The 26283-nt window shown below is 33.1% G+C and overlaps 2 protein-coding genes, 1 long non-coding RNA gene and 1 other non-coding gene across 4 annotated transcripts; 2 read left to right on the top strand and 2 right to left on the bottom strand.

The window, feature by feature from the left end:
- Window positions 1-15: 15 nt before the first annotated feature.
- Window positions 16-3322, bottom strand: LOC105972558 (homeobox-leucine zipper protein ATHB-20). The gene is made up of 3 exons (XM_012997521.2): window positions 2518-3322; window positions 1378-1769; window positions 16-819 (listed from the first exon to the last, which is right to left on the bottom strand). Exons 1-3 carry the CDS (start codon window positions 2648-2650, stop codon window positions 436-438), a joined length of 909 nt encoding a protein of 302 aa, XP_012852975.2. The 5' UTR covers window positions 2651-3322; the 3' UTR covers window positions 16-435.
- A 12196-nt stretch (window positions 3323-15518) lies between these two features.
- On the bottom strand, window positions 15519-18515 carry LOC148771251 (uncharacterized). The gene is made up of 2 exons (XR_016030890.1): window positions 18358-18515; window positions 15519-17972 (listed from the first exon to the last, which is right to left on the bottom strand). It is a non-coding gene; the product is annotated as an uncharacterized LOC148771251 (long non-coding RNA).
- Window positions 17812-22460, top strand: LOC105972520 (protein NRT1/ PTR FAMILY 4.6). The gene is made up of 5 exons (XM_088817003.1): window positions 17812-18045; window positions 18143-18248; window positions 18329-18546; window positions 19988-20428; window positions 21194-22460. Exons 1-5 carry the CDS (start codon window positions 18043-18045, stop codon window positions 22175-22177), a joined length of 1752 nt encoding a protein of 583 aa, XP_088673129.1. The 5' UTR covers window positions 17812-18042; the 3' UTR covers window positions 22178-22460.
- Window positions 22461-22718: 258 nt separating this feature from the next.
- On the top strand, window positions 22719-22791 carry TRNAA-AGC (transfer RNA alanine (anticodon AGC)). The gene has a single exon. It is a non-coding gene; the product is annotated as a tRNA-Ala (tRNA).
- Window positions 22792-26283: the final 3492 nt, after the last annotated feature.

Genomic DNA, 26283 nt, shown 5'->3' with positions numbered 1-26283 from the left:
ACCCTTAAATAATTGAAAGGATATTATATTTAAAAATTGGACTTGTTCTAAAAACATGAAAGAATTCACAAAACATGAATCCTTCAAAGGAAATAAATAATACATCACAACATAACATTAACAATGTCAATTACTAAAAGCAAATCCAAAATCACCAAACAATAAAATATAAATAAACAACCAACTTATTTAGATGTGGACTTAATACCTACACACATGATGAGATTCAAACTCAAGATCTCAATCTCTTCTTCGTCTTCGATTTTAGTCAACAAGGGTTGAACTTCCGATTTTTCGTCCTCGAAAAACACAAGAAAGAAGAAAAACAAACCGTTCGGCTATAACAAGCCGCCATATTTACGCTCTTTTGTATTGGTTTAGTCGGGCATTTATTACTAATATAATATTATAATACCTTAGGAATAAAGAAATACATCACCAGAAATCGAAAGCATGATCTTCTTCAACTGGAAATCCATAATAACGAATGTCTTCAATCGTAGGAAAGATGAAATCGAGCTGTAAAAACTCCTCCTTAAGTTCATCTTCACCGTTCTGCGATATATCCGAGTGATCGGGTTCGATGGAATGAAAAGAGCTAACCCCATTGGTCAAAAGGGGACTCTCTTCATTGGTCGAATCGCTCTTTGCCGAGCTTTGTTCTTCGTTCTTAAAAGACACTTTCGCTTCATCGTCTTCGGAAATCAAATCATCAATGGCTTCTCTCGGAATAGCTTGGGAGATTTCTTTAGTGTCGGAGAATTTAAAATTTGATTTCTCCGTGCCGTTGTTAAGACCATTCTCTTTCAGACGAAGTACCTGGTCGGAAATAGGAACATCACATGATTACTTTTTTGTTGCAATGTTGCTAGTATAGATATATCACTAATTAATTGCAGTGACAACAAAAAATTGAAGTGGCGACAAAACGGAAGTATTAGTAACATAAACACAAAGCATTTTATATCGTCAAAATTGGTGTTTGCAAAAAATTTCATACACAAGCAGAAGGAATTAAGCTTATTAGGATAAGTGCTTATTTCTTAATGTTGAGGGCAGGAATTTTGTTTTACATAAGCAGGAATTAGTGATTATGAGTTAAGCTTATTAGGATAAGTGTTTATTCCTGAAAGTTGGGGGTGCCTGCAAAAAACTTTTACGTAACAGAACAGAAATTAGTGATTATGAGCTAAGCTTATTTAGATAAGTGCTTATTTTTAAAAGTTATAGGCGTTTGCAAATACTTGTGAAAAATCAACTTTAAGCAACTAATAAAGAAGCTATCGTTTTTGCAAATGAACTTTGATTTTTAGCTTATTTTGATGAAATATCTAAATAATATAGAATAAACATATTCAAGATTGATGGATGAATCACCTCGGTTTTGAGTATCTCGTTCTCCCGGAGAAGATTATCGTAGTCACTTTTCAAGCTCTTAAAGCTAGCGTGCAACGTCTCGTAATCCGTTTCGACCCGCCTCGTCTTCCATCGGGCCCGGCGGTTTTGGAACCATATCGCGATTTGACGAGGCTGTAAGCCGAGCTCCTTTGCCAGCTGGACCCTCCTCTCCGGTTCGAGTTTATTATCCGCCTCGAAACTCCTCTCGAGAAATTCTACTTGCTCCACTGAAAGACGCCTCTTTTTCTCCGGTTGGCCGAAATACTCGTCCAAGTATTCACCTCCAATATTCTCTTCTTGATCGAAAGATTGGAATAACGAGTTTCCTGATTTGTTTACCCCGAAACTCAGCATTGTCCTCGAGCCCGAAGCTGTTATACACACACAAGTATGGATTCGAAAATCGTTAGCTCAAATCCTTACATCGAAATGCATATATACATATTAAACTAAATACATATTACATGATTATGGATCAAAACAGAGATTATCGCCACCGAATTATGGGCCAATTTAGAATCCAAATGTGTTGTCAATTAAAAAAAAAAGGTTAACTTATGGCCACCCCTGAGGTTAGGTCAAATTACAAAAAACTCTTCATATTTGGGTAATTACAACCAACCCCCTCAACCTAAATCTTCGTACATGTACACTCGTATGGTGTCAAATTCAACAATATCTTCTAGATTCCGCGGGTTCTCTAGTTTGTCCTCGTTTTGTGCAAAAATGAAGTTTCTGATACACCATAATATGATATTTACAAGCTAAGAGACACATCTTATGATCATCTTGTTTTAAAATCTGGAGCTCGAATGGCGAAAACGGATATAAACTGGAGAATATTCCACATAATCTAGAAGATTTCACTAAATTTAACACCACAGGGGTGGACGCCTAAGAAGAATCGAAATTAAGGAGTTGGTTGTATTTACCGAGATATGAGAGGTTTTTTCGTAATTTGACCTTAAGAAATATATATAAAAAAATAAAAAATACAAATAGTGTTGGAACATTTTTTTGTGATCTATGCATACAAACCCTTTGATCTGCAGAAAGGAATTGCTCAATCAGATTTTGTACAAATTAAAGGAAAAAAAAAAAAAGTCAACAATCACATACCAAGATAACACTTCGCCGGAGCCGAGGCAAACACTGATTCAAGAGGCCGATCGCCGGAACAAATCTTGACTTTCTGATTTTCATCATCACCGCCGCGGCCCCCGCCGCCGCCGACCATCCCCCGTTTCCCCATAATCGGAATATTTTCTCACTCAAAAGCTACACAAATTAAAAATATTATTAATATTATTCAAGAATCCGACATTTTTTTTACGACCTCTTGTACTGTTTTTTTTTTTTTTTTTGCAGGTATTAAAAATTAAATCTCACTTGCCCCCTTCCAATTTTTTCCTTTCACCCGAATCGATTGCGAGAGGTGTTTTTTTAAAGAAAGAAAATTAAGACTCAAATTTATGGCGAAAGAAGCTTGTGATTATGATTTCGGTGATATGGGAAGTGTGGGAACACCGGCTGCTCATCACATTCACACCCATCATTTCTCAATTCTCAACACTTTATTTTTTTCCACCAATGAAAAAAGAAGAAAGATGAACACACACAGTATAGTGTGTGTTGTGCGTGTTTTTTTGTGTGTGTGCAGATCAAGAACTTTAGAAGCCCCCTTAATTTCTGCAGATTGAAAAGTCACCGGCGATTATTTCTGGATGGAAAAAGAAAAAAAACAAGCATGAGAGAGTTTTTAGAGAGAGAGAGAGTGTTTTAGAGAGAGAGAAGATGAGATTGTTTTTGTTGTTGAGTTGATATGTTATTACTTATTGGAGCTAAATGTTCAGATTAGCTGAGCTAATATGGAGAATGGATTTTTGGCTGCATCTTTCACGCCCAGCTGTGTTTCTAATCGAATTTTCATGTGTTATGTCAATATTAGGAAAATTACATTTTTCACCCCTCAAATGTGCACCAATTTCACATTTGGTCCCTATGTTCACTAAAAACACATTTGGTCCCTTATGTTTCAAAAATTCAACATTTTTAGTCATTTTTGTCAATTTTTCTGTTAAAACTAACGGAATCAAGCGTGTGCCTGTAAGTTCCCTAACTAACATACTAACGGTGAATTGACAGAAATAACTAAAAATGTTAAATATTGGAACATGATGGAATGTTTTTGTTTTGTGAACATGAGAGGACCAAATGTGAAATCAGTGCGAATTTGAGGAATGAAAACTAATTTTTTCCCCGTCAATATTTAAAATATGTTTTTATTTATTTAATTATATGTCTAAACCAAAATGGAAATTGATTTATAATTGATTTTGATTTGAGTTTTGAATGGAAATCGTCCATAATCGACATATTTAAGTACAACCAACTATATAGGTGTATTGAATAAACTTATACTCTTATATTATAGTTAGGGAACCATACGGAAGATATAAACCACATTAAGTTACTCATGCATGATAAATTCAACCGAACAACTGTTGGCAAGTGGATTCAAATTTGAGTTAACAGATATAAACTCGCTTGCCCCAATCAATAGTACAACGGTTCCAACGAAAATCATAGAAAAGACTATAAAGTACACACGTTTTTATCATTATTAACGTGTCTTATAAAATGTGTTCTATTTATATCACTCTCAAAATTAATAATTAATAAATGCTCCAATGGAAAAAAATATCCTATGAAAATGGGAAACTATTTTCTTCTTAAAATAAGATAATATTTTCATTATTAGAAGTTAGAATATTATATGTTACAAAAAGATTATTTTTTACATTTATTTCTAAACATATTATTTTTAAACCAACTTTTTTTTTTTTGCAAGGTATACTGAAATTAGTTGATATTTTCAATGAAATGTATTATCGAGAAGAAAATATAATTGAAAAGATATATATTCAATAGAAAATAAAAACACGTATATGAATTGATATTTTATTTTTTTGCAAAGTATATTGAAATTAATTAAAATGATCATATATCAAGTACCAATCTTATTATAGTGTGATATATTAAAATTGAAGAATGTGACATGTATATGTATTGATCGAAAGGAAAAATCAAATTTGATTAGCTTGTGATTAATTTAAAATTCGAGAATGTGAAATGAAAATTACGGCTTCTGATTGAATAACCAATGCCCGATATTTTATTAAAGGGCAAATTACGGCTCTTCGAGATAAGCTTAAATTATGGAAAAGTTCATTATGTTTAGATAATTACAACTACTCCTTTAATTATGTACTGTTTTACGAAAAAAGTCCCTTATTCAGTAAGTAAATTTGACACTTTAAAAATAGATATGTAAAAAATATATAGTTAAAAGATGTTGTAATTATCAGAACACGAGAGATTCTTCTCATAATTTTAATATATCTCAGAGGTTGCCGTAATTTGCCATTTATTATATTAACCCCACTTATGTATAAATAACATGTATTAGTGGTTGAAGTCGATGTCACACTCTTGAGATAGTGCAATTCACATGGACAAGCAAGAGCGACTTTTGGTAGTATGCAAATTCTTGTTTTAATTTTGGACGTGTTACGAATTTCATTATGACAAAAGTGCCCCTATCGTGGCTTTTTATATAAATATAAAATATATATATGAAGAACCAATATAATTATGTTATTCCATTTATGAATTCAATATAAACAAGTGGAGGTACCACAAGGTTTATCTAGCGGTTGAAGAAAGTAAATCTGTGTCAATTGACCGAGTTTTGAATTTCATTGTCAACGGTCGCTAGGTCAAGTTTGTCTCACATAATTAGCATAGTGTGGACCTCTCATATGATTTACAAGCTATTATACGAGAGTATAGCAAGTGCAATTTGACTTTACTGAAATGAAAATAGTATGTATGAGTATTTTGATGAAATGACTCAATTTCTTATTTTTAATTTTGAGTAATTAAAAAATGACGAAAAAACAATTTACGAATAAGATAATCATTTACACATTCACTTAGGTCTCGTTTACTTGCCTAAGTCAGATTACATTGGATTAGGTGATAATGAATTAATATCCCACTGATTAAATAATTATTTAATTAATAACATATTTGATTCATAAGCTTCAATATGAAATTCTTGATTTACTTGTATTAAATTCTTGATATTAAATATGAAATGTCTAAAAAAGTCTTTTAATTAAAAAAAAATAAAGATATGGTTTTAAGGATAATTTTTTTCTTCCTTTTTAATCACCCCATATAAACTTAAATGCGGTGAGAATGGGCGCTACTAATTCAACAAATAGTAACATTTAATGGAAGACTTTAAATATGGTAGCGGATTTGATTAAATACGAATCACCCGATGTAATTCTATTTTTAGGTATTTTCAGTCAAAATGTCTCATGTAATAAATATATTATAAAATGATTGATATTTTCGATCATTTATAAACACGTGATTTTTCATATATCTAGGTGATATTGGCATTGTTTGCACCCAAGAAGAAATTTTCAATTAAATGATTAAAAGTTTAGAAATAAATTCATAAACTACAATAAAATATGACATAGTGGCGAGTATATATATATAAAATGGTAAATTACACATACATCCCGAAGGTATGCTAAAATAACTTTAAGACCCATATAATATCAGTAATTACAATCACTCCTGAACATTGCTAGAAACCCTAACGGAATAATACATTGGATAAGTTATTCTGTGAGGATTGTAACGAACTATTAGTTTCAAACAGTGGTGGAGACAACATAGAGTTATGGGGTGACATGACTCTCATAATATTTCTTAAATCCTTATTATTTTAGATAATGATCTATAAATTTTCGTATATGGCAGCATTAACAGTTCTGCGGGAAACAAATATAATGCATATCGGTCCTCACGACATGAAATCTTGACTCCAGTAATTGTTTCGTGGGTGTGGCTATAATTACTAATACTATAAGGATCTTCAAATTATTTTAGCATATCTCAGGGGCGTAGGTATAATTTACCTTAAAAAAATAACAGTCACTTTCTTATACGTTTTATATTGGTTTCCTTTTTGGACTTCAATAAAGATAAGAAATCATATTATAATTCTCTTTCACCACCACCACAAGATATATAATATAGTTTATTTAAATAGACAAAAAATAATGAAACTATAGTGTAAAATAATAGTGGGGATGTTGGAGTTTGACAATGAAAGGGGAAAAGAATAGAGTGAATAAAACAAAGAACCAAGTTCCAATCAATCTCTAAGTGGGGATCACAATACGAATTGGCATTTGCTACTTTTATTTTCAATATTCGTGTTCACCGGTCAACACAGTATTATTATCGATTCATATAATATCATCACCGATAAAAGAAAATATTGTTCATTTTACCGTCAACACAACAACATTGCAGTAAGGAGGACAAGAAAATTAAAAAAAGTCAACATTGTTGACCTATGGTTAACAACAATCAAAATCCCTTAATTGGTGAAATTAAAATTGAATTGGGATTTAAGGAATGTAATTAGAATAAATTAGAATTTGAGTGGTATTTTTATCATTGATGGTCTATGATATTCTTCTAATTTGACTTGGTACCATTTTGCAAATAAGTAGGTTTTATGCGAGATTATTTTAATATTTTTAATAATGATTACTCAAAAAACTAGTGGTGTCATACTATTTTTTATTGATTATATTTAATTAATTAATTAGTTTTCGGTACAAAGTGAGAAAAAAATAATATATCCTTTTTGAAATTTCAGAAAACGATGCTGAGTACAAGTCTACCATGTTAACCCAATTTTCAAGTGCAATGGAAGGGTTGACTTTATCATAATGTAACCAGGTCAACTCTATATTTAATTTAACACAATAGATTTCTTATAGTAATTATAAAATTATTTTGTCCATCAACAAATAATTGCCCCTGTTGCTCTTATAACATGTACACCGACAACGTATTCCCCTTAAATTGTGATTTTATTTTAAATTTTAATCCCTCTAACTATTATTATTATTATTCTTTTTTTGTTTATTATTATAATTATGAAAATTCAAAACATGCTACAAATACAAATGGAAAAAAAAGGAAAAAAAATGATTTTAAATTTAGATTTCAACCTAATAACCAAGGTTATATAAGAACTTTATAACGATGGTCAATTCAATATTGCTATTTAAAATATTGATATAAAATATTTGTTGCTGAAGAAAAAGAGTGCAATGTTATATATCCGAGTTTAAAATAAAATTTGCCAATATTTTCAGGTCGAACTAGTCACATATCTCTTGTGTCTAGTAAAATTTACATTTCTTGTGTTGTTTGTAAGATTTGCTCATGAGTGAAGATTTATTTAATGCAACTATATGATTGGCTGCGAACTATCTCATTATAAAAATATAAAATATCCATTGAGATTAAAAAAATATATGTTAGATAGATAGGAATTAAAATTATTATCACAAAGGAATTCATACATAAAAACATTATCATGACAATAAATAATTCTTAAACATTTGAAGTCAATGGATCTCATTTTGTTGAATCTATTTTGCTTACACGCTTGATGAACGTGAGTGTCACAATGTAATTAGATGAGCAAATAAAAGAATGAGTAAAATATTTTCAATTTTTTTGCTAAATTAAAATAAAATTGTTTCATGATAATATATAATAACCCAATGGTAAATAGTCTCTCTTTATTTTTTCTTCGAAAAATGAACATTTGTTTTTCGAATCTCTTTAATACTTATTAAAAGGGGCATGTTGAAGATGGATCTATGACATATTTGAATGTCTCCCACATGATCTATGACATATTGCATAAGTGTTTTATATCTTCTATTCGAGATCTTATAAAATAGTATGATGTAGTCGTTCGCCGACCTACAAAACAATATGAATTTGACTGGTGATTTACGATTGCCCTCTAACGCTCGAGTAAAAAATTGGGCATTCAAATTAAATAGAAAGCTCACAGTAAACCAAAATAGAACCTCTAGAAAAAAATAATAAATGAACTCACATAATTATAAGGTAAAGTATATCTACGCCCCTGGGATGATAAAATAACTTTAAGGTCCCTGTGCTAGTGGTAATTACAATCACCCCTGAAACATTGTTAAAAACTCTAACGGGATAATGTATTGGATATATTATTTCGATAGAGTTCTAACGGACTATTAGTTTCAGTAAGTGGTCTAGACATCATAGAGCTAGGCGCTGACATGGTTTCTCCAACATTTCTTAAATCACACATAACTCTATGTTGTTTTCACCACTTCCTGAAACTACTAGTCCGTTAGAATTCTATTGGAATAATGTATCAAATGCATTATCCTTTTAGAGTTTCTAACAATATTCCAGAGGTTGATTGTAATTACCCATACCATAAGGATCTTAAAGTTATTTTAACATACCTCAGGAGTGTGGATGTAATTTACCCTATTTATAACTGAGATTGAAGAATGATTTTTAGTATTTGCAACCAACATGAAAAAAAAAAAAAAAAGTAATGCTAGTATTTGTACATGACCTTGATAATAAGATTCAACGAACAATGAAATTTAAGGTTTATGGAAAAAAATAAAAATAAAATCTAATGACTGCAAATTTTGTTTATGGAATTTTGATACGACAATGAAACACTATTTTCTTTTCTCACTTTCTAGTTGTTGTTTATTTTTTTCTTTTATTTTTTTTTTTTTCGTTTAAATTTGAATATGCTGCGTGGAGTTAAATTTGAAAGGAACGTGGATAGCGTTTTGTTGGGCTTGACTTTGTTCATTGGGTTTAACCCAAGTTTGAGGGCCTTAACCTTGGGTTAAACCGATAAGTTGGAGAATGTTTATCTTATCACGTTTATACTTAAATGTGTTACATTTTAGGCTATTTTTGACGGTATTAAGCATTGAATGCTGAATGTTGAGTAAATGACATAATCATTAAGAGCAGTGACTGAATAGTGAATGTTGAATGTTTAAGTTTGTTTGATAACATAAAATGTTATTGTATCTGAATAATGTAATTTTACTATATCAAGCCTCATAATTGTTGAACGTATATTTATTTACTAATGGAATTATTAATACTACGTAAATAAAAATAATTAATTACGTACCTTTTAATTATTTTATTACATTTATTTGTTCAATATTTTGAGGGCTAATATAGTAAAATTGTGTCATTAAAGAAATAATAGGCTTTGATTTACCAACATTGAGTATGCAGACAATGCTCATAGCTATTTATTTGTTTATTTAACTTTCAATGTTCAACGCTTAATTCTATCAAACACAACCTAATAAATAATAAATAAAAGAATTTTGCTAAAGAATTAGGACTGGGCATGGGTCGGATCGGGCAATTATCAATCAATTATTTACCCGATAATTTTTGTTGAATATTAAAAATCATTACTGACCCGACCATTATTGGTCAAATAATGGTCGGCACAACCGACTTTGTTGTGTAAAAAAAAAAGGTAAATTGGTTGATATTATCGACCATTTATTTATGGGGCTATTAGTGAGAACCCCCTCTAGTATTTTTTTTTCAATAAAGATGTGGCCAGCCCCATTTCCTTTAGCAATATAATAAATCCCTTGGATGAATAATAAATGGTGATATGTTCAACCCTTAAATCTTCCTTTGTGATAACCCCCTATAAATTTTAATTCTAATACTACCCTTCAGAAATTATAAATTTTCCTACCCAATAATTCCTCTCACCTTCCTTAATAATGCCAATATAATAGGGATATTTCCCCACTCAATATCCCAGCTTCGCGTGTGTGTGTGTGTGTGTGTATATATATATATATATATATATATATATATATATATATATATATATATATATATAATATGAATACAATTGGTATAGTCACATATAGTCATATCCAACTATAGTCATATTCGGCGTAGTAAAATTATCAGGGGAAAATTCATTTTTTTGTTTAAAAAGAATTTATAAAAATTATTTTATATATATATATATATATATATATATATATATATATATATATATATATATATATATATATATATATATATATATATATATATTAATAATTCCGATTATATAGTATAGTACAGTCATTTTTACCAAATTATATAAAAAAAAACGAAAATTGCACAAAAACAATCCAATCAACATCCATAAAATAAATATGAATCTTATTATTACAAATCAGCTTGAATGAGAAGATATAACATATTCGAATATGACTACAGTCACATTCAACAATAGTCATATTCGAATATGACTATTGTCATGTTATTATTAATTTTTTATGGGAGATATTCTTCGGAATGCACGGGGATGTCCTTGTTAATTCCTCTTGAAAACTGTGCGGCAAATTCCATCAAAATTGTAGCAACAAGAAACAAATCTATATGAACCAAACTCAAAGTCATAAAACAAAAGGCAAAGAGAAAAAAAAAAAAAAAAAAACGTAGATGCTAAACATTCATTCACATAAACATATTATTAGATACAAAAAAAAGAAAAAAAAAATCATTTCCTTCAGAATTTTCAACATTCTTGATGTTGCTCAAATTCTTTTTGTAAAGATTAAGGTAAAAAGAAATTGAGATAACGGCTAAATTCTTAATTGCATTCGACAACGCCGAAACCGACGAAACACCTTTCCCTCCACCCGACATATCCTCTCCTAGAAGCAACTTTGCAAACTTCTCCTTCATCAATTACATATCTATATTATCGCCACCAAAACAAACGAAACATAATCGAAAAGGCCGTTTTTACGACCAGAATTCAAAAAAAAGAAAAAAATAACGAAACATCGAAAATAATTTTAAACAAACTTGCATGAATGCCTATCTTTTGCAAGAGGGCTGGGAGTACTTGAATTATTATTGGCAGAATCCATTCTTTAGCTGATATAGCGTGGTTTTCAATTTTTTGATGTCATCCAATCATATTTCGCGTACTATTATATCCCATTTCCGTTCGAAACGCCGCAGCTCCAATTAAATCACCAGATTAATTACCTCTTCCTCCACCACGAGGGCTCAGCCACCATTTATCTAACCTTGTTACTATCTAATAATTCAGAGAAATCACCAATTATTAGAGATTACAATTCGAAAGAAAATTTGAAATTCATAGAAGTAGAGAAAACACTAATTTACCAAATTATATATAAAAAACCAAGATTCCCTATTGTTTACGAAAACAATCCAATTAACATCCACACAAAAAAACATAATTTGAAACGAGAAGATAAAACATGTTCGAATATGACTACAATCATATTCAACAATAGTCGTATTCGAACATGACTATAGTCATGTTTAATGTGAAACTCTATGTTCAGATTTGGTGAAAAATAAATAAATAAAATGTATCTCTTTTCCCTTTCAATTTCAATTGCAACTTGAAATCAAACTCATTTGTAGAAAATAAAAGCAAAAAGAGAAGAAATTAAACACATGACACCACATGACTGATTCTGCACATTTTCCAAAGTAGACTCGAATCTTGGCGGCAGTGGCGGCAGCGCCGGAGGTGTAGGACTCAACAACTGCGGTTGCGCCCTCAGATCAGAATTTCGATGTCGCCGCCTTCTCCATCGTCTCATGCGTCGTTGTCGTTTCTCCATCGTTCATCGATTTGCGTGCACTTGCTTAGCAATCGCACATTCTCCAGCCGCCATCATCAGCCTCCCGTCGCCGACGCCGAGAGAGATCGAGAGGAGATAGATACGGAAATTGAGACAGAGAGAAAAGCGAGAATGTGGGTTTGATATTGATGGTAGGCTGGGAGATGAATAACCAGAAATAAAGAGAGATTGTGAGTTTGAGATCTAGGGTTGGATGTGTATTAAAAGGGTAAAATAGGGATAACATATCTTTAAGGGGGGTCTCACTAATTTAAATTGACATTTGAGTTTTGAAAAAAGTCTTTAAACTAAATTGGGTTTAGTGCAAAATATTTTTCATTTGAGGGGGTTATTGCATATTTCCCCTTTTCTTTATTAGTGATAGGTCCAACCTTTTTTAATTCTCAAATTTACCCTTCCGTACTATTTACTCTCCACTACTTTAATATCTATATCATTTTTTTAATTAATAATTTTCGTTTATTTATTTAAAAATTAATAATTTTGAAAAATATTTTTTTTCCAATTTTATTATTTTTATTTTCCAGTTTTTTGTTTTCATATCAGTTATAAAATTCCGAAAACAACTATAAAATTTTCGGAATCAACTATTTCCGAAATCAATTATTTTCGAAATCAATTATTTTCAGTATCAACTATATGTTATTGAAAACAACTACTTTTTTTGTTCGTTTATTTCCCAAATCAACAATCACAAAAATAGTAATTTTTAATAGCAGGTTTACTGAAATTATATCAACTACAAATTAACGAAAATCAACCATAAAAAAATAAAATCAACCAAAAAATTATCAAATCAATTTTAAAATTACCGAAACCAACTATAAAAATCGAAAACAACTATAATCTTATATATAAAAGAAAGAAACGCTGGGCAACCCTAAAAATTCTAATGGTATTTCTGTAATTATTTATTTTAAATATTTTTTCTCTACTAATTTTCAACAATTATCAATCTCCTATTTTTCATCAATATATCTTAAAACTTAAGAGATAAATAGAAATTCGATTTGTTAAATCTAAATCTATATATTTAGATTATAAATCTTCATATGTAAGATTTAGAAAAACTAATGATACATAAAATATGAATAATACTACATTATAAATTTTTATTATGTTAGTGTACTATATTTTCTTATTATGTATTAAATTGATTATTTTATTTTTCACTTTAGTTTATCTAAATCAACTATAAAATACAAAATCTCAATTCAAGAGAAATTATAATCAACTATAGTTCAATCCAGATTCATGACATTACAGTCGCAGTTCCATCGTGAAAGGGCTATATCTCCACCGACCATGGGTTGAATCCGAAGGCTGTGAGAGTGATTTGTTCCATCGCCGCCGTCTCAACCACTCCCCAACTTCTACGTGCCAATCACTCTCAGGTGAAGAAAGGTTGCAAATCCCTTGCGTTATAATATTCTGCCACATCAGATCGCCGCTGCAGATGTCTAAAATGGTGTTCCCTGCCTCCCTACTCGAGAAGCTGTCGAGGAGTTCTGTTTCATCTCCGCCGCTGCCGCCACACCGCTAGTCCTCGTCTGGGCAGATCTCGTCCAAACCGTTTTCAGCTCAACAACGGAAAAAAACCCTAGTCGGTGAAGGAACATAATTTTGCCACGAGCACATCCTTGAGGCTGTTGTCAAAGTCATCGGCTCCTGCTACGATTTTTCAGGGCGGGCGGCGGCGGTGAAGATGTGTATAAAAGAAGAGAGAAAAGAGAGATGAAGAGAAAGTGGAAAGAGTTAAAAAAATGATAGAAAATAAAGAGGAGCGGATAGTTGGAGAAAGACAAATAGGTCAAATTTAAAATAATATATAATTTAAGGGTAAATAAAGAATAATGTATAACACTTTAATAAAAATTAATTTAATTTAATGATTAAGGGGGGTTTCACTAATATTAGAAAAGGGGTGAATCCACCTTCATATAAGCAAATGTATTATGGTGTTCTCACTAATAATTCCTTTATTTATTGATTTTTTTAAAATTTCTTTTCATAACAAGGTGTTTTTAAATGTTTTTTCATAAGATATGAAAATTTTAGGGAAACTTATTTTACAAAAGTCTTAACTTATTAAGAGTCTCTTTTTACTAAGTTTCTACAATAAGTAAATATTTAATAAAGAATGTGAAATGAGAATTATAAAATAAAAATAGTAGGTAGAGGTTTATAAATTTTGTGTTTTGAGTTTTAACTTTTTTTATATATTATATTAAATTTAAGAAAATAAAAATTACAATGTTATATTTATAATATTTTATTATTATTAAACAAGTAGGTTAACAGATATTATCCGATCAATCGATTTTTGAGTAAATTGAAAACCATCGATCGACTCATTTATACATGGATCGGTTAAAATTACTGGCCCGACTATATGAATCGGTTACAAGCCAATAAAAGTGGGTCAAAAGTAAATCGATTGGTCGATGAAACCGACTATTATTAAAAAGCACAAATTAAAACCCTAATTCAATGATAACCCCTAATTTTATTTAAAACCCATCTACTCTCCCTAACATGCATCCTTAAACCTACACCCACATTACTTAATTTAAACTTTCATTTCCTTTAGTTGAACCCGAAATTTTTAAACAAAGTTCGGCCTTCATTCTAAACGGTGGATTACTTAAATAGGTCGGGCATTTACGAAATTCCTCAGGAATGAGACCAAATATCGAGGAGGAGCAAGAGAGAGTGAAATGGAGTGTGTTTTTTTTCCTGCAATTGTGGAGAGAGTGGTCCAGGTGATGTGTTAAGAGAGAAAGACAAGAATATTGGTTTTTCTCGACATTTCGAGAAAGAGATGGGTCCCACTCCGTACCTCTATCAACATATATAGCAAGAGAGTATTGAAAAAAAGGACTTTTACCGACATTAAAAATGATGGTGAGAAAATTCAAAATTGTGGTGATAGAAACCGCACCATAACCGGCCATAGTCCTTGACCCGATATTGTTGATAAAATGGTCCCACTCCGTACACAAAAACCTTGCAACACTTTTAAACCTTGCACATCATCCAAGCCCGTGGTCCAGCCCGGTACATCACTCTTGGCCGGCTGATTACAGCTAGCACTCTACCGAACAAGGCCCGTAAATTTTGCCTTGTGGGGCCCGTAATAAAACATTGTCCTTTGACGTTCCGCATTCGCACCAAGTTTTTGTGTGCTTTCACTTCACTTCTTACGACTCTTTCCCCTCGCCCCAAGTTGTTTACACACTATCATGAGCTCTTTTAAGGTGGGGTTTGAAAAAAACTTTTGAAAAGTGATTCTGAGCTTTTTTGGGCTCATAATCACTTTTGAAGTGTTTGCAGTACCTGCTTCCGGTTCTACTTCTCTAAAAAAAAATTGTTTTAAGCTAACATTAAAAAAAACACCTCTAGTCCAACTTCTTTAAAAATAAGTTGTTGGGAATTGATTTTTCATGTATGTAAACACCACCAACTTATAAACATAAACACTTATTTATTGACTGAACTCATAATCACCAACTTCTGTTTTTCTAAAAACTTTTGTAAACACCACCTAAGTCGTACATAATTTGCAAAACAGTTAACTAACTAAATTTATTTGACTATAACCAACCAGATTAGTTGAAAGTCAGAAAATATATAGACAAGAAACGATCGATAAAAAAGTTGAGAAAACGACGGAGCGAGTTCCCCTTGTCTGAAGTAAGAGGATGCGAAGCCATATATATATGGGACCAGTTCGAAGATCCCTTTATGTGCAGCCAAACCACCTGCATTGTCTTTCTTCACCACACGACTATCCAAATTCTTTTTTCGTCCTAAACGAAATAAGTCAAAGAGTAAATAAACGCAGCTGGGAAACGTGAAAGTGATTCACATTTTACGTATTAGTCCACATAATGATAAATTTCCGAATCTACCATAAAACAGAGAAAACTCAAAGTATAAATTTATATCAATAAAAATTGTGCAAAATCTTCACTATTACAGTATTACTGACGTATTTATATTATCAGGAAAGACTTTAAATCTTTATAGAACTAAAAAATCTAACAAAAGAATACGAAAACTACCGAAAATGAGCTAAATGGCTAATTGTAATGGAAATAAAAATTCAAGTTCCCACAACTAAAATTCGAAGATTCTAAAAATGAAAATAAGCCCCAAATTATTACCAAACATGGTCAAAAAAATTAAGTTTTGAGGACCTAAACAACATCGGATAGCCACCTCTTGAGAGTTAATTAAGACTCGAGACTAATAGAAAGTATAGCCAAATTACTATTCTGCCCTTCTGCATACAATACACTCGAAAAAAATCACTGAGGACATAAGGTTCAGGAATTGCAAAAAAAAAAAAAAAAAAAAAATATTGCGATTTTTTTTTTTTTAATTTCGTGAAACTGATGTATATATGTCTTGTCATTCAAAACCGAATAGTCATCGAAAAGTCTAGTTGGATGCAATATGAATTCCAATGAGTTTCCACTAACACAGGCTAGCGGAGTTTCCAGGTAAAAGCATCAATTCCAAAACCGACATACTGTAAATCTAACTGAAGTTAAGGTTGTAGTTATTATAAGCTAAACCATAACATATTCTAAAATTAACAACCGATAAAACCGATAACTTCTGGACCTTTCATCCCAGGCTCGACTGACTGCTGCTGCGTGTAAATATAAATGAAATAACAGCGACATAAGCAATGGCGAAAGAGATGTTTAGCTAAGTTCCATGTGATATAAATAAATATCGTCGTCGTACGTGATTTATTAGAGCCTTCTACGTACTTTTGTTTTTACTACAACTCCTACTGAAATTTAAGGTTACTGCAGAACAAAAACATGTTCTTATGCCTTAAAACACAATAATATAATACATGAAGGAATTTCATTAATTCAAGAAATTGAAAGAAAAGCTATTAAAAGGACATTAAAAAGATAATTAAAAAAAAGAATTATGCACAACCAGATTTCAGCGTGTTACGGACTCGTAATCACTCTTTCATGAACAAGAAAGCTCGAAATCTAGTGGCTCAGAATGGACACTAAAAAAAGGACCAGATTTTCATCAGATGAATCTAGTAGCATCAAGAAAAGAAAAAAAATACTATATCAGAATTGAAAGGTATATGAGAACAAAGATACACGTGAATCGGACAATGACTCGTGTCGGTAAGAATTCGTTTACTGAAGAAGCTAATGTATGTTAAAGACTGAAAGTACATATACTACAATTTTATGATAATCTCTCTTTATTATGAGTGAGTAATTATGTCTCTTGTGTTAATTACTAGAAAAGGAAAAACAAACAAACAAGTGTCACTAAATTTACTTAGAGCGCAATAAGAAACACAGGGCAATGTTTTATTGTTACAGTATAAAATGTCTTCACTAAAAAACAAACAAATATTACTTTATTTTTCAAATTCTTCTTCTAAAATACTTTTCCTCCAACACATTTAAACATGATTTGACTGATGTAGTGTATTTTGTCTCATCCAAAAAATATAAACAAAAAATACTTTAATTCTTAAATTATTCCCTCAAAACAAATTTCCAAAATTCATTATGGCTGTGAGTCCACATTTCGACTTTCCCTCGAGCACAAGCACTTGCTATCATGAGAATCTTCGACGATTAAGCTAACCGCGTAAAAACTTTCAACAAATTCTAATTTTTTCAATATAGAAAATTCTAAAATGAAAGATTATCCGGATTATGATAATCGATTACTTTACGCATCATAATTATCTTTCCTTAAGGAAACCATTCACAAACACATGAATTTGAGTCCACCACAATTAAAGAGTAAAACCAACTACATCACGGTGTGTGAAGAGGGCATTATCGAATGTAAGGTCAGCATCAAATGAATTCTAGATTTTTCCTTTCCGTTCGGACAATGCACAACTTTCCAGTATTTAAACGCCACCCCCCTGCATAACTGCCGATCACCATAGCCCGATAAGGTTTCACACACACAAATATAATTCGCAAACATCGGAAACAAGAAAATGGTTCGTTTTTATTTAGTTCCTCTGTTTTTTCCCCCCGAAACCATTGCAAAATATTCTGATTCATTTCTCCTTATATTTTCGTGTTACGACATTGTAGGATAAAGGAACGAACTTAAACGCGTGGGAAGGGTACGCAGATTGGAGAAATAGACCGGCCCTTAGAAGCCATCATGGCGGTGTTATTGCAGCTTCGTTTGTCCTAGGTTAGTTTGTCTTAAAGTCGATATATATACATATATTCTCTCGTTACACTCGATTTCATTAGTGTCTTAAATTTTTATAGCTGTTGAAGTCTTGGAGAATCTCGCGTACCTTGCGAACGCTAGCAACTTGGTTCTATATTTGTCGAAGTTTATGAAGCTTTCGCCGTCAAATTCAGCCAACACTGTCACGAATTTCATGGGGACGGCGTTTCTACTAGCTGTACTCGGTGGCTTCTTGTCCGATTCCTACTTCACTACCTACAGAATCTATCTGATAAGTGCTGTTACACAACTTCTGGTAAGGTTTTACGGCATATTTTCAAAACCAACAACGAACGATATTAAAAAAAAACCGTAAATTTGTAGAATTTATTAGTTTCAATGTTAGCCATTTATTAGAAAAGAAACAACCTCTTGAGGCTAAAACAATTACCTTATACTGTGGATAGTAAAATGATGAATAAGCGTCGATTTTTGGCAGGTAAGTCCTCCGAACATTTCTCAAAAATCTCTATTAGTTTTTTTTAATGCATTTGGCCCACTGGAACTTAAAATTCTGGCTCCGCCAATGGACAACACTGCAGTATTTCTGAATGAATGCAAGGATTTTTTTTGCAGAAGTATGTAGAAGAGCTCGAAAGCGCGAAATCTGAAAAATTAATGCGATAATAACGGCTCAATGGCTCATGGACCACTAACAAGTTCTTGATCACAATACCAGATTAACTATTTGTCCAATCAAATTTCAGGATTGCCAAACTATGACCCACCAGGGTGGCGGAGTCAGCATAGGGTCAAGGGGGCCATGGCCCCCCAAAAATTTCTCATATCCCTATTAATTGGCTTAATTCCACTTTGCACCCTTGAAATATACCATTTTGGCACTTTGCACCCTCGAAACAAATAAATGGCACTTTACACCCTTGAAATACAATAAATCATGCACAATGCACCCCAAATGAATTTTAAAGCTAAAAAATGTAATTTAATATTTTTAGTGATATTTTTTTAGGATGCCAAATGTCAAATATTTTTTAATTCATCAATCATTTTGAAACCATAAAGTGAAAAAATAAAAATACGTTTCATCAACATATTTAAAAATTACATTTTTTTATCAAAATAAAATATTTTACAAAAGAAAAATCATTCAGCTATTCCGTTATCAGGTTACATGAAAATCATATTTTATTCCAAATATTATTACCTAATAATATTGTTAGCCTGTTACAATAAAAGATTTATCAATCGAATAATTTAGTTATACAAGCTTATTTTATTTTTTGTAAGAAAATATATTTTTTTTAAAATAATTTGGTGTAATTTTTTTTTTTTCTACTTTGTGATATCGAAATTAGGTTGGAGGTTCAACAAAATAACAATTTATTTTTTTAATTTGCACCGCGAAAAAAAAAACACCAATGAAAAATGAAATATTATTTATTATTCAATTCGGGGTGCATTGTGAATGATTTATTGTATTTTGAGGGTGCAAAGTGCTATTATTATTTTTGGAGGGTGCAAAGTGCCAAAATGGTATATTTCAAGGGTGCAAAGTGGAATTAAGCCCTATTAATTTATATAGAAAAATAAAAAAATTGTGTACAATAGAATTAACAGCCCCTTCAAAAAGAAATTAATACATTCTGTCCCGCGGACTTAAAATTCTGGCTCCGACTCCAATAACTATGATTATAACATAACGTTATTAATCTTGAGTTTTTGATGAAATTAAACAGGGTTTAATGATTCTTACGGTGCAAGCTCATCTCCAGTCACTGAATCCACCGATCTGCACCCCAACCAATAGAAACATTTCATGCGAAGAAGTCGACAGTGGGAAGGCGGTGATGCTGTACGCGGGGCTGTACACGGTGGCGCTGGGCGTCGGAGGAATCAAAGGCTCCCTCCCGCCACATGGCGCCGAGCAATTCGACGAGCACACGCCGCATGGCAGGAAGCAGAGATCGGCCTTCTTCAATTACTTTGTTTTCTGCCTCGCTTGTGGAGCACTAATTGCAGTCACATTTGTCGTGTGGATCGAAGATAACAAGGGCTGGCAGTGGGGTTTCGGAATCGCAACTGCGTCGATATTGATCTCGATCCCGATATTCGTTCTTGGATCAAATACCTATAGGATCAAAATTCCGGTAGGAAGCCCTATTACAACCATATTCAAGGTACAATTAAAAAACAAAGCTGTAGTACACTAGCCCATGATCATGTCTAGGGGAAAAATTTGAACGAAATTTTTCCGATTCGAATATTTTCGAGTTTTGAACAATATTTTCATTCCCAACACCAAAATGTTAGATTTCCAATTCCTCCATTTTTTTGATTTTTTAACAGAATTGGAATACATAGTAGACTCCGCATTAGATTCCAATTTTCAATCTGATTTTAGTTTTTCAAAAAGAAGAAAATCATAAATTTTGAATTTTTTTTCCGAATATTACACTTTTAATATATAGTTTTTCAAATTATAGGTGACTGAAAATTTGGAATTTTCGAATTTCGTCCGAATCCTGATCGAATTTTTTTCCAATTTGGGAATTAACAAGTGTTTTCATTCTTTGCCAAAATATGTTTTTGAGACAAAATTGGAACATATACTAAATTCCGATTTTCGATCCGATTTTAAATTTCTTTTTTTTTTCCTTTTTATAAATTTTGATATTTTTCCGGAATATTACACTTTTAGTATCAAGTATTTCATATTTGATGTAACCAGTAAATTGGAATTTCTGAGTTCCGCCCATATCTCCATCCAAAACAATTCAATTTGAGAACAAGTGTACTTTTCATTCCAATTCTCGAAATTTCGATTTTCCCGAAATATATTTTCCGTACATAATTGACTTAGTTTTCGACTTCCGAAAAAAGCTGGAAATTTTCGAAAGTGCTCTTGTTTAAACTATTAACCACTTCCACTATTGTCTTAACAGGTTTTGACAGCAGCAACATACAACTTCTGGACATCAAGAAGATCCAACGCGGCCATTGACGACGTCAGCACAACCCCATCAACCGCCATCGGAGAAACTCCCACACAAGATCTCGAGTTTCTCAACCACGCGTTATCACCAAACACCACTGAAACCCCACCGCAGTACCTCCACTGCACAACAAAGCAAGTCGAAGAAGTGAAATCAGTCATAAAAATCATCCCAATATTCATGTCAACAATAATGCTCAACTGCTGCCTAGCCCAGCTCTCGACATTCTCCGTCCAGCAAGCCGCCACCATGAACACCGTGATCGGATCTCTACGCGTCCCGCCCGCTTCCCTACCCGTTTTCCCCGTACTCTTCATAATGGTACTCGCCCCGGTTTACAACCACATAATGGTCCCATATTCGAGAAAGCTGACCAACACGGAAACGGGTATAACTCATCTCCAAAGAATCGGAACCGGTTTGGTACTGTCGATCGTCGCCATGGCTGTAGCTGCTCTAGTCGAGACGAAACGGAAGCACGTGGCTTTAAAGTCGGGGCTTATCGATTCGACCGAGCCGTTGCCGGTTACGTTCCTTTGGGTGGCTCTGCAGTATCTTTTCCTCGGCTCGGCTGATCTTTTCAGCTTGGCTGGGTTGATGGAGTTTTTCTTCACGGAGGCTCCGTTTAGCATGAGGTCGTTAGCGACTTCGTTGTCGTGGGCCTCGTTGGCGATGGGTTATTACCTGAGTTCGGTTCTTGTTGACTTGGTCAACTTTGTCACGGGGGGCTTTTGCGAGACGCCGTGGCTGTACGGAGCTAACTTGAACCACTACCGGTTGGAGAGGTTTTATTGGTTCATGTGCGTGTTGAGTGGGTTGAATTTGTTGCATTATCTGTTTTGGGCGAGGCGGTACCGATATAAAATGTTGGGGAATGGAAATAAGAAGGAGGGCGACGAGACGAACGAGTTATCGTCGCCCCCCGAGGTTTGAGTAGTGTACGTACGGTGTACCCGAAATGGAAATTAGGTCTTTAAGTAGGGATGTAAGTAAGTGAACTGAACCATGTTGTCATATAAATAAACATGAAGAATCTAGTAATGTGTGTTTATTACCTTGTTATCGAGTAAAACTATCGAAGTTTTCGATCGGTCAAGTAACATCGTTTTCTGCACGACTAAAAAAGTCGTAGTACAGTAAGTGATCCTTATTTGTTAAAATGACAGAATCCGATCGAAAACTATGGAATTAATAAACAGTTTTTCAAGTTGATGAATTCTACACATAAACTTAATTATAAGGTATCCAACATTTTTTAAAACAACATCTCCACTTGTCAGGTGTCATAGGAACACTTGCCTAACTTCAAAAAAAAAAAGGAATCGGCCTGTAAATTAAACTAAGAAAACAGAATGATGGTTTCCATCAGCGGCAGCATAGTCCAAAACCGTCCATTCCTGGAGACGTGGAATCATCTCTGTCTAATGAGAATATGTATTTTATATTGTATTGTTACATATTAATATCAACAAATGGGGATGTAGCTCAGATGGTAGAGCGCTCGCTTAGCATGCGAGAGGTACGGGGATCGATACCCCGCATCTCCATTAATTTTTTCACCTATTCCGACTTTTTATTTGGGCCCAGAAAATCGTCTCTATTTTGGGGGCTCTTTATGCTATTTTACCTGCCTAATTTACTGTGAAATTAACATTAAATTGTTTCTTTTCCTTTTTACGTTCCTCTTCGGAATTTGTTTATATTATTAAGTAATATTGTAATGTTTAAGATCATTTTCATAATAATATTTTTCTTTCACTTGATAGAACATAGACGTCGTTCACCTTCTTTCCAGAATTCTACAATTTGATATTTTCGAAAAGATAATGGACAAGAGATGGTCAAGCCATGGTTCGTCTGAACGGAACAGTGCATTGACACGGAAAATGGTATTTCAGTTCCGTTGCAACGTCGCGGCCGGAACGGACACATTTTAATTAAATTACTAAAAATGTTGCGACCACCATCTTATTATTTATTTATTTTCCCCTAATTTTTTTAGTAAAATTAGTTAGGGGTAATATGCTAGAGGTCCCTAGTTGGAAGCATAATTAGATGTGGAATACAACCTTGATATTTTTTTATGAACTAAATTCTTTTTAGAAAAATAAATAAAAGTCACATCCTCAATTTTTCCTTTATCCCTAATTTATCATTAATCTAAATTCATAAATTCTAAAGTGACGTTTCTCTCAGATTTTTTTTTTCTTTTTTCTTCTGGCTCTCAATCTCGCTCTCTCTGTCTCTCAATCTCGCCTGCAATCTTGCCCTCTCTGTCTCGTCTATTTCTCTCACTCTCTCTCACAATCTTTATCTTTCTATTTTTCGATATCGCTATCTCTCTCTGTCTCTTTCGTTCTCCACCACTCCAATCCACTATTGAGGGGGCGGTGGTTATGGCGGTGGAGACGGTGGCAATAAGCGAATGGTTGTAGAGGCAAGGAGACTGCGGCTATGGTGGTTCAAGGTCAGATCCATAGTGGAAAGCGCGGCGATGGTGTTGGGCATGGATGATGGCGTGATGGCGGCGCTCGGTGATGGTGGTGGTGGTGGATGGTGGTCGATGGTGGTAGTGGTGGATGGTGGTGGATGGAGGAGCGGATCTAGGGTTTGGTGGGGAAAATTTAAAAAAAAATCGATTTGGATGTCTATGGATGTCTATGGGTCTGACGGCTAGGGTTTGTAGGAGAAGTTAGGGTTTTAAGATGTCTTAGGGTTTCAAGATGTCTATGGGTGACTACGGATTACTACGGTTTCCTATGGGTTTCTGAAGATGTCTACGACCGAAATAATTAAAAAAAAAAATCATAATTTTCACTTTATGTAAAAAAGAAGGGAAAAACAATAGATTTTTATATAATGATAAAATACGGAGAAAAAAAAACGTGTTTCACGTAAAAAAAAAATGCTAGATGCAAACTTAAAAATGTTAAATAATACCATAGTTCATCATAGTATATTTACAATTTGGTGTAATTTCGAATTTGTGAGTGGAGGGGCATTTTTGGAATGAATTTAATAAAAGATGTGAAGCAAATTTTATTTAGACTTGTCATTTAGTTCTAATAAGGTTTGTCACAAGAGACTTATACCTTAAGACCCCAATTAGTTAAACTGGTCTTTTTTTCAAATTCTTTTCTCCTATTCCGACGTCCTTCCGACCGTTCCGGCGTCGTCCCGACCGGGCCCCGGCCGTGGCCCGTCCCGCCCATCCCACCATTTTCTCGGCGTTCCGGTTACGGATTCCGGAACGGAGGGCACTGTTCCCGTTCCGGCAAACTATGGGTCAAGCAGTTGGAGTAAGTGCATTGGTGTCAATTGAAACAACTAAGCTATACTTGTCAATCGAGTAGTTGTGATTTTGGGATCTCGGGTTGTTTACTCTCTTTCAGACAGTAGATTGTTCAACCATTTTTGCAGGAGCGATGACGTCATTCCTTGCGGCAACAACTGGAATATTACAGGAACGATCTAAAGAGGGTCATAGCTTATTCAACCTGCAGTCAATTAGGCTATACGATCTTTGCTTGCGTCATCTCTAACTATTCGGTTAGCATCTTCAACTTAATGAATCGCGCGTCCTTTCGTTCTGCAGTACTATTACAATGAGCACAAGATCAACCAAAAAAATATCCTTTAATTTGTTGTTATTATGTAACCTATAGTGGATGTCTATAGGAGTTACAAAGTCATTAGTGTGTGTAATTAGAGGTGATAATGGTGGATGTTAAGACCATTTATTCCCTTGTAACTCATGTCCTTTTGAATGGTCTTCTTGTACTATAAAAGGGACACCATTGTATGGAGTTGAGACACACTTGAATAAGAATACAATACATGCACACACTTGTTCTCTTCTTGTCTTTCCCTTGTTTTATAACACGTTATCAGCACGATTGTTCTATCTAAATTTTCGTGTAGAGATGGTCCAAGAAAGATGACTCCTTATCCATTGAAGATGAAAGGGAGTTGATTTTAAATATTTTATTCTTGTTTTGAATTGATAAAATATTAACCATCTTACTTTTGTTGTAGGTGATTTTTCGTGCAATTCACAAAGTTTGTACTTCGATGTCTGTTTTGGACCTAATAATGTCTGAATTTCAGAAAACGCAAAATACGAAACTTGTAGCATTTTCTGTTGGCTTTTCGGAACATTTTGAATCATCAAAATCGGATCTCAATCGAGAGAGATATGCTTAAAATACTCAGCTCTGCCAGAGCTGTCTCTTGTGCGAATTTTGAACATGATGTTCTAAAAACAAAAGGGACGATTAAAGGCATAAAGCCTAGATTATATACGAGATCACAAATCTCGATTGAGTATATTAGACTTGAAGTCTAAATAATAAGACTCTTGAACATTTGAGTTAGAGGGTATTCCCCATTTATAGTACTATTCGTTTATGATCAATGTACTATAACAATTTTATTATATATTGAGGCTTGAGGCCCAAATCGAGCACGTGCAATCAAGTGACTCGAAGATTTGAGTGATATATTAAAAAAAAAAAAACAAAAGCCACATGCTCTCTAATTTATGCAACTTGAAAAGCTCCACCAATCGAAAAAGAACTCGAAGTTCACAAATTTTAGGCTCGAAGCCTAGTGTAAATATGAAAGCTTGAAAGTTTATGTGGAGGCATATCAAATATAAAGGCTTGAGGCCTAGATTAAATTTGAAGACTAGAATTCTCAATTGAAGACATTAGACTCAAGGTCTAAGTGATGATAATTAACATTGAATATTTGAGTTCATGGATATTTCCCACTCAAGGTACTATTATTTTACGATTAAGTACCAATTACAAAGGCTTGATGCCTAAATCAAATTCAAGGTATAAAACTCAATCCTTGATATTTGAATAGTATATTGTACTCGAAAGAACTATTAAGTTTGTGGTTCAATGATATATATGAAGATTTGAGTTAATTATAGTACTATTATTTCATATCAAGTACTATAATGATTTATATGAAGCCTTCAGGCTCAAATCGAGTACATAATTTTAAGCAATAAAACTCAAACCTTGAGATTA

Source organism: Erythranthe guttata, chromosome 4, assembly GCF_056151865.1.
Source record: "Erythranthe guttata isolate IM_541 chromosome 4, IM_541, whole genome shotgun sequence".
NCBI classification, from domain to species: Eukaryota; Viridiplantae; Streptophyta; class Magnoliopsida; order Lamiales; family Phrymaceae; genus Erythranthe; species Erythranthe guttata.
The sequence above is the reverse complement of the archived record's forward strand: the minus strand, read 5'-3'. Positions and strand labels throughout refer to the sequence as shown.